This window comes from Pan troglodytes, chromosome 11, assembly GCF_028858775.2.
Source record: "Pan troglodytes isolate AG18354 chromosome 11, NHGRI_mPanTro3-v2.0_pri, whole genome shotgun sequence".
In the NCBI taxonomy this organism is placed as follows: domain Eukaryota; kingdom Metazoa; phylum Chordata; class Mammalia; order Primates; family Hominidae; genus Pan; species Pan troglodytes.
Genome location: NC_072409.2, coordinates 80,548,451 through 80,563,173, shown reverse-complemented (window position 1 = coordinate 80,563,173; position 14,723 = coordinate 80,548,451). Strand labels below are relative to the sequence as shown.

The 14,723-nt window shown below is 37.9% G+C and overlaps 1 protein-coding gene across 1 annotated transcript in view; it reads left to right on the top strand.

Annotated features, from left to right (window-relative positions):
• The window catches only part of LOC104007846 (phospholipid-transporting ATPase FetA-like), a 75,917-nt gene that overhangs the window by 16,916 nt on the left and 44,278 nt on the right, over positions 1-14,723 (top strand). Inside the window, 2 exon segments of the mRNA XM_016960478.3 lie at positions 10,069-10,127; positions 14,134-14,247. Of these exon segments, the coding sequence (XP_016815967.2) occupies positions 10,069-10,127; positions 14,134-14,247 (173 nt within the window).

The following is a 14,723-nucleotide window of genomic DNA, read 5'->3' as shown; positions in this document are numbered from 1 at the left end:
CATGGTCTCTACCTATAAGGAGCTCTTTGTTTAGTGGGAGAATGCTGGTATTGTAAGTAAGTATGATAAGTAAGTTAAATATAAACCATGGGATGTAGCTGTGGGTAGACTGAACCAGAAACACATGATGAAATGGTGGCGAGAAAGCAAATTAGTTACTGCCCTTTCTGCAGGGCCATGGATACTGGCCTTTTCTGTGATGACTCTCTGCTACATCATTTAGCTGTTCTTCTTAGCATACATTTTTTTTTAAGAGGTGGTGTCTTGCTTGTTGCCCAGGCTGGTGTTGAACTCCTGGGCTCAAGCAATCCTCCCCCTTAAGCCTCCCAAAATGCTGGGATTACAGGTGTAAGCCACCATGCCTAGTCATTTTACCATTCCTTACATGGAAATATCTAGTGGTTATGCTCCAGATATCTCAGAAATGAAGTCTGGAGAGATGAAAAATAAATTTTCTTGTGTATTCAAGACTTTAAGCCATATGGTTAGCTAAAATCTACTGATAGCTGTAATGTTTTAGATTGTTATTTGACTACCATAGGATAAATTGTGATCATTTGGAATCTGTGTGAGAAATTCCAGTATTCTTAATGCAAACTGACTCTGTATTAGTTCGTTCTCATGCTGCTATAAGGAAATACCCAAGACTGGGTAATTTGTAAAGAAAAGAGGTTTAATTGACACACAGTTTCCACATGGCTGGGGAGGCCTCAGGAAACTTACAATCATGGCAGAAGTCACCTCTTGGCAGGGCAGCAGGAGAGAGAATGAGTGCAAACAGGGGAAATGCCAGAGACTTATAAAATCAGATCTCATGAGACTCATTCACTATCATGAGAACAGCATGGGGGAAACCACCCCTGTGATCCAATTACCTCCACGTGGTCCCACCCTTGACACGTGAGGATTATGGGATTACAATTTAAGATGAGATTTTGGGTGGGGTCACAGCCAAACCATAACTGTCTCCAACTAATCTGACTTGAAATTAGCCCTTTATCCTTCCCCTTGCAGCTGTCTTCACTTATTTTTAGAGACAGGAAAAGGAGATTTCTTTGACAGCCATTAAATGACTTGGCTGAAATCACCTAGGCCTGCTAATCTGGAACTACAGCAAGGGGTCATTGCTAAATTTGCCCTGCCAGCACCTGGGCTTAATGGAACTGTGAGTATAGTAGTATATGGAGAGTAAGCCTTGACTAATCTAGTAGTTAAGAGACTTGCACTCCGGAAGATCATCTCATTGTTCTTGCATTAGCTGGAAAATCCCATTTGTGATCAATTCACCATTGTGAGCAAGGAAATATTTGTTCAGAATCTCCTAAGCCTGATTGCCACCTGACTAACTGGCCTTCATTCCTTTTCTGCCCTCCTCCTTCTTTTCCTGGTTACTTAAATTTCAGCGTGCTACTTTCTTTTGTTTCATCTTACAGAGCTCATTTTCCATTTTAGTTTCTGCCATTTCCTTGCTAGGATAATCGCCAATCTTCTGTAGCTTTAACCCCTAAAACCCGAGGTGGTATTACATATGTGGCGTAAGAGCTAAGTCTTTCACCCTGGCATTTGAGTCAAAACTCTAAGCATTATATCCTTAAACAGAGGCTTCTTCTATTTTGAGACTTCTACTACCTTTTTACCAGGTAGACAGAATTCTCCTCACTAGACTATGGCTTTTGTACACTTCCTTTTCCACTACCTGGATTAGCCTAGTGCATCCACAGAAGGTAGCTGAAAGTTCAAAATCTATTTTGGGCACAGACAACTATATCAATGATGCATATGGAATCTCCTTGACATATTATAAGATAAATAACAGAATATAACATTTAATGTGTACTCTTTTTTTGGTTGTTGTTAGAGGCAGGGCTCCCTCTGTCACTCAGGCTGAAGTGCAGTGGCATGATCAAGCTCACTGCAGCCTCCAACTACTGGGCTCAAGCGATTCTTCCACCTTAGCCTCCCATGTAGCTAGGACTACAGGTGTGTGGCACCATGCCAGCTACATTAAAAAATTTTTTTTTGTAGAGACAGGGTCTCGCTACCTTGACCAGGCTGGTCTTGAACTCCTGGCCTCAAGTGAGCCTCCCACCTTGGCCTCTCAAAGTGTTGGGATTACAGGCATGAGCCATTGCACCCAGCCTAATGTGTACTTTTGTGTGGTTCTCATTTTTTATTTGTTTTTCATTCACCTTTTCTCAGGTTGAAAATGTGTACTTTTGATTTGTCAGGAATCAGATAGGCACTTTACATTTATCATCTCATTTAGCCCTATTAGTATATACAGTAGGTTTTACTACCCCATTTTACACATGAAGAAACTAAAGCCAAGAAATGAAAAGTGACTTGCCCTAGGTCACTTAACAATTTAGTTGCAGAGTCCAGTCTAGAATAGCTAAAATGTCCTGAGCATTTTTAATTATTAGGAATTGTTTTCAAATATTTTGTGTGCCTTAACTCATTAATCCTCCCAATAACCTTATGAGTAGATATTATTATCATTTCCATCTTACAGAAAAATAAAATGAATCTCAGGTTAAGTTACTTTCTCAAGGCTAAGAAATCTGGCTTTCTAGCCCCCAATTCCTCTTCTCCTCCTGGTGAAAATCCTACTTTCCTTTTTCCTTCTTTCTTTGTGGCAGGTCTGTCATCAAAGAACCAAAACAAGGTGAAGGTTAATCCTGCCCTGACTTTGGAGTCTCAATCTGTCTTTGCCAACTCAGGCTCTGAAGTAGAAGACTAAGATTTGAACCCTGACAGCCTGACTCAATTGTCTGTGTTCTTAACCACTATGGGAGCTTTCTATATTTTTTAACTTAAGTCTACTGCACATTTTATAACACCAGGTTGCCTCACTTCACCAAGATGTCTGGCCCTTTTAGTTCAGTTATTTCACCATGCGCAGGCCAGCTTTTAGGACAGGTCCTTTGAAACCAGTCTTTGAATAGGCTGTAGATTCAACCCTCAGTTCCTAATGGAGAATGAATTTTCCACAGTCACCAGTGGCTAGAAGTAGGTGTTTGTCCCCTTGAGTTCCATAGCTAGGACTTCTTCAACTAGACTATTTCCTAGACTCTCCTTGTCTCAACTAATTTCCAACCTTCTGTCATTCTAACCTCTCACCCATAATTCACATTTTGTCATTCTCGTTTCAGCCAAACAGGAATAACCTTTGAATTAACAAGTAATGGGGAAAACACTTAGTCACCCAGTCTTCTCTTACAGTATTTACATGCCCCAGGGAATCTTGAATTAATCTTTATTATCCAGTCTGAAAACTTTCTTCCTGCCTTTATGATCTCAAACAAGACTGGTTACTTTCTTTCCTTACAGCCTGCCTTTTTTCTCTCTCAAACATTTAGTTTATTCTCTTAGATGGTTGTGCAAAGTGATGTTTTAACCACTTTTCTCATCATTCCTTCTTTTCCTTCATCGTAGACCTCTTAGGAAATCTGGCTTTCTAGCCCCCAATTCCTCTTCTCCTGGTGAAAATCCTACTTTCCTTTCTCCTTCTTCTTTCTTCATGGCAGGTCTGTCATTAAAGAGCCAGAACAAGGTGAAGGTTAATCCTGCCCCTACTTCGGAGTCTGAATCTGTCTTTAGCAACTCAGGCTCTGAACCTTGAGATCTACTGCTTTACTTTACTGTTCAACTCAAAGAGGGAGATATGTGTTCAGTATTCAGTTGTTGCGTAGAGGCTGAACCCCAGGTATCCCTCAGAACTAGTGAGAGAATGGCCTGTTTCACCCAGATAAGTTGCTGGCAGAGGCTGTTAGACCCTTGTTAGGTTAAAAAATAATCAGGGATATTTAGGATTAAATTTAATAAGAAATGTGAAATCCAGTAAGAAAATATTATAACTTTATCAAAAGTTATAAAATAATATTTTTAAACAAATAGAAACGTTTTACTGGTTTGAAGGGATAAATGGCATGGGAGAAACTGATTTTATTCAGTAATCCATTAATATATTGAGTATGAACATAGCCTGTCCAAGGACTGGAGAATCTCAACACTAGTAGAAACACCAGTACTTCTCTGGTACCCTGCCTTAATCAGGTAGCTATCTGTGCCCCTTGAGAAAGTCCCTGCACAAAGGGCCTATGCCATACACCAGCTCTAAATCCTAGATGTGACTAAATTATCTGAGCTATGCATATTCCACTGCTTCAGAGAAGCTAAGCTTCAATGATTAGCAGAAGCCCTTGTATCACACAGTTGTAAATAAGCCACTAACCAGTCAAAATAAAGCTCCACAAAATATATCAATCCCATCTCACATAAGTATAAAACTTCTCCCATGTTTATTCAACTAGTAATCATCCAGTAACCATTCATCCTAATAATCACAAGAATAAAATATAAGAAGGAAGAAATGTACTAGTACAGTAGAACAAACTACAAGCTGCATAGCTGGGTTGTAAGCATAGTCCAGAGAAGACTCATAGCCATTTGCTTATGTATTGCTGGTAAGCTGACTATATAGACATGATCATCATGCACAAAGGAGTGGCGTCCCAGGAGGACACCAACAGCTATCTCTCTGTCTCTCTCACAGGAATATAGCATGTTACCAGATAGGGGGCTAATATTGCAAAAATGTCAACTCTATCCAAATTAGTGTATATAATCTAAATCTGTTTACTCTCAAATCCTTGGGTAAACCTAGCTGAACATCCCAGTTTCATCTTGGTCACAATTTGTACAAATGGTAACCACAAAGAAAAAGCCTCTAGTAGATACAGAAAAGAGAAAGATAGGAATCAAAGCACACCACTACAAAAGTCATCAGATCACAAAGGAAGACAGCAAGAGAGGAACAAAGGAACTACAAAACACTCAGAAAACAACAAAATGGCAATAGTAAATACCTATCTTTAATTACTTTAAATGTAAATAGATTGAATTCTCCCATCAAAAGACTGACTAGAATGGTTGAATGAAAAAACAAAACAAAACAAAAAAATAAGATCTAACAATATGCTACTCACAAGAGAGTCACTTTAACTTTAAGGACATACATAGGCTGAAAGTGAAGGGATGTAAAAAGATACTCCATGCAAATGGTAACCAAAAGACGGCAAGGGTGGCTATGCTTATGTCAGAAAAATCTGTCATAAAAGACAGAAAGGTCATTATTTAATGATAAAGGGGCCAATTCATAAATAGGATATAACACTAGTGAATATAAATGCATCCAACAACAGAGCACTTAAATGTATAAGGCCAAAGGAAGACAGCAAGAGAGGATCAAACAAACTACAAAACACTCAGAAAACAATTAACAAAATGGCAATGCTAAATACTTACCTATCTATAATTACTTTAAGTGTATAAGGCAAAGATAAACAGAACTGAAGGGAGAAATAGACAGCAGTACAGTAAAGTAGAGAACCTCAATAATCCACTTTCAACAATAGAATCATTCAGAAAGAGAATCAAGGAAACAGTGGACTTGAATAACACTATGAACAAATGGACCTAACAGATATATACAGAACATTCCATTCCCAAACAGCAGAATATATTGTTCTTTTCAAGTGCACATGGATCTGTTCTCCAGTATAAATCATATTTTGGGCCACAAAACACGTCTTAACAAATGTAAAAAGATTGAAAGTATATTAAGTATCTTTCCTAACTACATGGTATGAAACTAGAATAACAACCAATGGATGAAAAAAGAAATCCAAAAGGTGAAATAAAAATACCTTTATACAAGTGGAAACATAACAAAACTTACGGGATGCAGCAAAAGTTGTTCTAAGAGAAAAGTTTATTGCAATAAATGCCTACATTAAGGAAAAAAAAAGAAAGATCTCAATTAAACAACCTACTTTTATACCTTAAGGAACTAGGAAAAGAACAAATTAAGCCCAAAGTTAGCAGAAGGAAGGAGTTAGAGTAAAAATAAATAAAATGGAGAATAGAAAAACAAGAAAAAATAATGAAACTAAGAATTGGTTTATTGAAAAGATAAACACAATTGACAAACCCTTAGGTAAACTTTTATTTTTAAAAGACTCTAAAATCCAAAATGAAAGAGAAAATGTACAACTGATGCCACAAAAATAAAAGGGATCACAAGAGACTATTATAAAGTTATATGCCAACAAATTGAATAACCTAGAAGAAATGGATAAATTCCTAGAGACATGCAACCTACCAAGCCTGATTAACAAAGAAAAAATCTGAACAGACTAATAAGTAAGGAGATCGAATTAGTAATCAAAAACCTCCCAGCAGGCCGGGTGCGGTGGCCCATGCCTGTAATCCCAGCACTTTGGGAGGTCGAGGCAGGCAGATCACTTGAGGTCAGCAATTTGAGACCAGCCTGGCCAACATGGCAAAACCCCATCTCTACTAAAATACAAAAATTAGCCGGGCGTGGTAACAGGCGCCTGTAATCCCAGCTTCTTGGGAGGCTGAGGCAGGAGAATTTATTGAACGAGGGAGCTTGCAGTGAGCTGAGATCATGCCACTGCACTGCAGCCTGGGTGACAGAGTGAGACTCTGTCTCAAAACAAAAACTAAAACAAAACCTACCAACAAAGAAAAGCCCAGGACCAGATGGCTTCACAGGTTAATTCTATCAAACATTAAAAAAATAATTAACACTAGTCCTTCTTAAACTCTTCCTAAAATTGAAAAAGAGAGAACACTTTCAACTCATTTTATCATGCCAGCATTACTCTGATACCAAAGCCAGACAAAGACACTACAAGAAAAGAAAATTATTGGCCAATACTTCTGATACATGCAAAAATCCTCAACAAAATCCTAGCAAATAAATTCAGTATCACAGTAAAAGAATCATATATCATGACCAAGTAGGTCTTATCTCTAGGATGCAGAGATCACTTAACATATGCAAATTAATCAATGTGATATACCACATTAACAGAGTGAAGGGTAAAAACTGCATTAACTCAGTAGATACAGAAAATGCGTATGGTCAGTTGATTTTTAACAAGGACGTTAAAACTATTCATTGGGAAACGAATAGTCTTCAACAAATGGTGCTGGTAGAACTGGATATACACAATACAAAAATATAAAAATAAAAACGGACCCCTATTTCACCATATGCAAGAATTAATGCAAAATAGATCAAAGACTTAAATGTAAGAGCTAAAACTATAAAACTCTTTTTAATTTTATTTATTTATTTCTGGAGACAGAGTCTTGCTCTGCTGCCCCGACTGGAGTGTGGTGGTGCAATCATGGCTCATTGGCCAGCCTCAATCCTGGCCTCAAATGATCATCCCACCTCAGCCTCCTGAATAGCTAGGATCACAGGCTGCACCATCATGCCTAATTTTAGTTTTTATAGAGATGGGGTCTCACTATGTTGCCCAGATTGGTCTTGAACTCCTGGGCTCAAGCAATCCTCCTGCCTCAACCTCCCAAAGTGCTGGGATTACAGGTGTGAGCCACTGCATCTGGGCTATAAAAGTCTTAGAAAAAGAAATAGGAGTAAATTCTAATGACCTTGGATTAGCAATGGTTTCTAAACTATGACACGAAAAACACAAGTGACCAAAGAAAATTCATATAGGACTTCATCAAAATAAAAAACTTTGTTGCTTCAAAGCCAACCATCAAGAAAATGAAAAGACAACTCAGAATGGTACAAAATATTTGCAAGTCATATATTTGATAAGGGCCTTCTATCCAGAATATATAAAGAACTCTTACAGTTCAGTGATAAAGAGACAACGCAATTTAAAAATGGTCAAAGACATTAACAGGGGAACAGTACACACTGTGGACTACTAGAGGGGGAGGGGTTGTGGGTGCAATATACCTATGCCACAAAACTGCACATGCACCCCCGTCTGTAAAACAGAAGTTGAAATTTTTTTAAAATGGTCAAATAATCTGAGTAGACATTTCTTCAAAAGAAAATGCAAATAACTAGTAAGCACATAAAAAGATACTCAACATCATCATTAGTCATTAGGGAAATGCTAATCGAAACCACAGTGAGATACTATTTCACAGCCTTTAAAATTGCTAAAGTAAAAAGCATGAGCAATAACAAGTACTGGAGACAATGTGGAGAAATTGGGACACTCATACATTGTGAGGAGGGAATGTAAAATAGTACAGATACTGTGGAAAACTGTTTAGCAGTTGCTCAAAAAATTAAACATAAAGTTACCATTTGACCTATTGATTCTACTCCTAGGTGTATACTCAAGAGGAATGAAAACATGTTTACACAAAAACTTGTACAGGGATGTTCATAGCCATATTCTTCACGGTAGCCAAAAGGTGGAAACAAACCAAATGCCCAATCATGGATGAATAGATAAGTAAAATGTGGTACATCCAAACATTGACATATTGTTCAGACGTAAAAAGGAATGAAATACTGATACGTACTACAACGTGAATGAACCTTGGAAACATTATTCTAAGTGAAAGAAACCAGTTTTAAAAGACCACATATTTTATGCTTCTGTTTATGTAAAATGTCCAGAATAGACAAATCCACAGAGAATAGATTAGTGTCCACCAGGGACTGAGAGGAGAGGTCAGAATTGAGAGTACAGGTATGAGGTGTCTTTGGGGGGTGATGAATATGTTCTGGAATTAATGACGATGGTTGCATAACCATGAATATACTAAAAGCCATTCAATTGTACACTTCCAGGGGGTGAATTTTATATTATATGAATCATAGCTCAAAAAAAAAAAAAAACTTGAACAATTGCAGAGTTGGGTTTCTAGGACCTGGAGCCAGAGACTCCTCTTGGAGGAGTGAATCAAGTAGTTCAAGATCAGAGTAGGAGTCGGTAGCCTAGGATAGAATTTTTGAGGGCCAAGGAAAGAAGTTTCTTTTTAATCTTGGGAGCCATGGGCCAAGGAGGACCTTAGAGGGCCAGAAGAGCTTTAAAGTAGATATTCAATACAACTCAGAGGCAGAGGGGTTGCTACGACCCACTCTCTGAGGGGGCAAATTCTGTGGAGACATTACCTAAGAATTACTAGAAGCATTAAGGGCAGAAAGCTTAGGAGCACTGTCAGCCTTCAGGCTGAATTCTGTATTGCTTGGTATAATACACAGGCTTAAGAGAACTGGGAAGCACTTAATCCATATCATCCAAATAACTAAGGCATCTCCTCCAGGAATACATCTATGTCCTACTTTCCTTGACTTCCATCCCCTCTTCTGTGCACCTCCAACCTGTAGCTCTGCCCTTACATTAGATTGAAATTTTATTTTATATTTGTCTGTCCTACTAGGAATAGGAGTACCAAGATGGTCAGGATGATGTTTTCCTCATCTCGTAACCCTAGGACCTAGCACAGGGCCTGAACCTGCCAAGAACCCAGCAAATGCTTGCTGAACCAAGGAAGAACCAAAGAGACTATAGGAATGTTTCATTCAGGGGAGAAAGATCTATTGATTATATATATATATATAATTTGTTTGTTCATAACATGGTAACAGGCTCACTATTTGTAGTAGTTTGTAACAAACACCTCTGTTTTGATGTGATGATTTTGTCAAGTAGTTATCAGGCTTACTCCTACTATACTAAAGTCCTTGAAGTCAGAGACTGTCTTACTCATCGTTTTATCCCTCCACGGCATCCAGTACACTGGCCTCTGTGCAATAGATGCTCAGTCATTGTTTATTAATTTAAATTTAGTTAAGCAAGTTTAGGACAAGTTGGCTTGGAAAAGAGCCTCAGATATATTAAGACAAAGTGCTAAAATCGACTTATGAGGGAAGGCTGGGTTTCTGTGTTTGTCAGTAAAATTGGTGCAGACCATCTTGTTGTCTGTGGAGACATGATCTAGGAAGTACTAGAAGCATTGATGGTGGACAACTCCTCAGGAGTTACTTGTCCTGTTGCCTCCAGAAAGCTTGAATACTTGAGCATTTTTATTTTTATTATATTTCTTGATTCTTTTGATTAAAGAGACAAAATCCCATGCTTAAATAGATATCTTCAGCAAGAAAGTGTGGGGATCTAGTGAAGTCTTCACTAGCAGCCAACATCCCAGTCTGATATACACAGGGGCATCCATCTCATCGTTTATCCTATCTTTTTTCAGAACATGAGAGATATCTGCAAGCCAACAACAAAGAATTCAACAGTATTTTTGGATATCCGGTGAGTGTCATCCCTCTGGCTGTTTCAGAAGGGGGTCAGTATTCTCTTATAATATTCTTCTTTGTTGGGGGAGCGTGAAATTCTTTGTAGATGTGGATCCTATAACACAGATTCTATTACACTTTCTTTCAAGCTCCTATACAATGCAATGAAGGCTCAGAAGCCAAAATTAATCTAGTGACATAAGCTAGGGAGAGAATGTCTCAGATTTCAGGTTTATATATAACTCCCAGAAAATAAATACTGTAGTTTTTCTTGCACAAATCAAAGCATAGTTCTACTTTTTTCACTTAGACATGTTTCTATGACAACACATACAGATATCCCTCATTTATTTAATAGCGACATTGTTTTCCATTATATTGATAAACCTGAATTTATTTAGTCAGTCTTCTATTGATGAACATTTAAATGTCTCCAGTGTTTTGCTATGCTAAATGGTGCTGAATGAACACCACTATACATATATTTTGGCACATTTGTGTGACTGTATCTTATGAAAGTTTCCTAAAAGTAAATTGTCTGTTTCAAAAGAAAAACACACTAAAAATTAAAAATTATCAGAGGCCAGATTGCCCCCCAAAAGAATTATATCCATTTATGTTTCTACTTAGAGACTGCCCGTTTCTCCACATTCCTGTCAAACTCATTATTATCAATCTTTGTCATCTTTGCCAGCTCTTAGATGAAAATGACATACATGTTAATTAGCCTTTTGTATTTCTTTTTCTGGAAAATACCTATTAATGATCTTTGCCCACTTCCTATTGGATTGTTCATTTTTCACTTATTTATGTGTCTATAACTAAGTAATTCATGAAAAGATATATATTGAAAAGGCATGCTCCAATACCCCATCCTTGTCCATATCTGCTCCCCTGAGGGAACCACTGTTAGTTTTCTTGTGTGTATTAATCAGATTAGTGTTTCTTTGTGCAAATAAAGCAAATACAAATATATAGTCTTATTTTCCTATTTTTACACTATTCTGAACCTTAACAGTATATCCTGGAGATGTTTTCATCATCATAATTTCATAATAGTTTTTTTCTTTTTTTTCCTTTTTCAGCTATAATATATAGTATTTCCTCTGCAGATTTAACATATTTTATTTAACCAGTTCCTTTTAAATGGACATTTGGGTTGTTTTCAATCTTCTATGATCACAAGCAATGGTTTTATACATAATATAATTCCATGCATGTGTAGCATAATATAATTCCATGCATGTGTTGCTATGTATACATATACATAGCTATAATTATATAAAAATATATGTCTGCGGTCTCTGTGGGATATTAGTTTATGATTTCTGAGTGAGAGTGGTACATTAGTCCAATCTCACACTGCTATAAATAACTACCTGAGACTGGGTAATTTATGAAGAAAAGAGGTTTAATTGACTCACAGTTCCTCAGGCATAACTGGAAGCATGACTGGGACGCCACAGGAAACTTACAATCCTGGCAGAAGGCAAAGGGGAAGCAAGCACCTTTTTCACGTGGTGGCAGGAAAGAGAGAGAGAGTGAGGAGGATCCTATACTTTTAAATCATCAGATCTTGTGAGAACACAAGAATAGCATGGGGGAAAGCCGCCTCCATGATTCAGTCACCTCCCACCAGGTCCCTCCCCAACACTGGGAGTTACAATTCAACATGGTATTTGGGTGGGGGACACAGAGCCAAACCATATCAAATAGTTCTGGATAATAATAGTATCCAAGATATGACCATGAAAGCAGGTTTTTCTCTTCTCTATCTTCTAGACCTACGTAACAAGCAGTGGGGACAGTAAATCTAGGTTTGGGCATCAGACAGATCTGAGTTTGAATATAGCTCAGCCTTTACTAACCTTAATGTCTTAGGCAAGTTTGTTAACTTCTCTGATCTTCAGTTCTTTCATCTGTAAAATGGGCATAATAATGTTCACCTTGCATGGTGGTCGTAGGAGTTAAGTATGGTTCTGAAAATGTTAGTTCTGTTTCTCCAAAAAACTATTAGCCCTTGGAAAAAGGGTATCTCATTTATCTCTGTATACACAGTATATCTGTGATACAGTTTCTATCACAATGTTGTGCACACAGCCAACATTCAATAAATATATATTGAATATTGAATGAGTGAATGAACAGATCTGACTGATTCTGATATGTTTAACACCATTTCATTTCCCTGGCCCTGAGCATTGCTCATTTTCCTATTTCTCTAACTTCTTCCACTGTGACTCCTTGTCATCTTCCTAACTCCTAACTACTGATTCTCATTATATCCTTGGCCTTTTATTCTCTTCTATTTTCCCAATTAACCTTCAGTCCCATATCACTGCCCAAAGAAAAAAATAACCAAACCAAAATTAACCACCTCTTATCATGTTTAAATTTTATCACCTCTGCCAAAAGGACTAAACTCTGAGGAACTTCATAGTTAAGGAGATGTTATTAGGATATTGCTTCTGGTTTTACATTTAAGAGCAAAATGAAACACTCTAGTTGCCAAGTTAATAAATAAATACCTGTACTTCTATCTTGAGGCAGAATGCTACCTACGTGAGTAGAAACCTGAAATATATTAAATGGCTATAAAATCAAATGGAAAATCAACAGTGAAGGCTAGCTACATCAGTAAGGCCACCTCTCAGAAGATCTTTGGGTCCAAGTATCACAGCCATCTGGACTTAAACACTGAGAAATTCAAAGTATCTTATGATCAAAGAAAGCTATTTCCATGTTAGAATTACATACTCTCATGATGAGAAGGGCCTGTAGAGATCATTTTACTAGAACTTCGTTCAAGACAGACCATGAGCTTCTCCAGAAGGGATCCTGTCTAATTATTTTTCAGCCTCCACTAGTATAGTCCAGCATAGGGCTGTGAAAAGAGCAAGCCTTGAGAAATGCTATAGTGTCTGATTGATTATTATTTGGAAAATCATGGAGAGAACACCAAGGAAATCTTAGTTTTGGCTTGGATCTCTAAACTCCTAAGTGCTAAGCTATTTGACCAGCTTCTCATCCCTAAGGAAATAGGTAGGTTCTTCTTTTAAAAAAAACAAAACAAACAAACTTGTATTTAAGTTCAGGGGCACATGTGCAGGATGTGCAGGTTTGTTACATAGGTAAGCCTGTGTCATGGGGATTTTTTGTACAGATTATTTAATCACCCGGGTATTAAGCCTAGTATCCATTAGTTATTTTTATTCTTTTGTTCTGTCCTTTTAAATGGAAGAGGTAGGAGATGAGCCCTGAACTTAGGGAATTATTTGGTCTTATTCTCCTGCTTTTAGAGCTCTTAGATTTGAGCTCTGACATCTTAGGACAAATGATTTAAGACTCCAAGGTAGAAAGTAAGATGGTCCTGTGAACATCTTGAGATCAGAATTGAGGAAGTAGACAAGTTCCCATTTTCACTCAGCAAAATAGTAGCTTAGATATAAGCCAAAACTCTTTAAATCCTCTTAGGACAATTAAGGGCCAAATGATTCTCCAATGCTGATAGTGACCCCTATAGAAACCTTCAGTGGGCTAGGGTTGAAAGACAGTTTTTTGCTTTTAGCATCTGACGTCCTTCAACATTGCAAAAAACACAGAAAGGCACACCAAACTGAGTTTCCTCAGCTAAGAAAAGCTTTGTTAGAGAGCTCTGGATGCAGTACCTCAATTTCCTCATCCTCAAAAGTACCCCCTTCATAGGATTGTTGTGAGGAGTAAATGAGTTGCTACATATAAAATGCTAGAACAGTGCCTTTCACGTAGTAAGTACTCAATAAATGTAAGTTTTTATTGCTGTTGATTTGATTATCATTATTACTATCAATAACATCAATAAGCAAGAACTCTATCAGGGCAGAGATACATTCCCCCAAGTACCCAACAGTCTTGCCATCTTTCTACCTTCTAGGCCTCTCTAGGGGTAGACTGGGAAGTAGGGGCAGCTGCTTATCAACCCACTTTTGAGCTGTCTTTTGTCTAATTGTGTATTTCTTGTTTATTTGTTTGTTTACTCACAGAACAATGCCATCAAGACCTCAAAATATAGTGTCTTTAATTTCCTGCCCCTGAACCTATTTGAACAGTTCCAGAGACTTGCAAATGCATATTTCCTCATTTTGCTATTTTTACAGGTATTGCTTTTGGGGGCCTTTTTCACAGAGTATTTTATGAACCTCTCTGGGGTCAGGCTGTGTAATCAGTTTTTCTCCTCCCTAAATTGGGAAATGTCTTCTCTCTTTAGACAACAGGAACGTGGATGGCTGGAGTCTCAGACCAGTCCCTTAGAATAGCTGTGGTCAGGATTAGCTAGTGTATAGCAAGCCTCTACACAAGGAAAGGGACAAGGTCACCACATTCCAAGGAAGGGGAGCTCCTCATCATGGCTGCATTGCCACAGTTCAGCTTGACCATAGGGGGCTACAGAATTCTTCACCCCAACCACAACTCCAACTCTATTCCTCCTTCTTGTCCCAGCCTCCTTGACATAAAATTAACATATGGGAGTGCTAAAGAAGGTTTAGAATGGTTTAGAATATGAGTGCCAGCATAAGAACAGGAAGCAGGGCAGGGTAGGCCCAAATTGGGAGACAGGGACAGGTCATCTCAC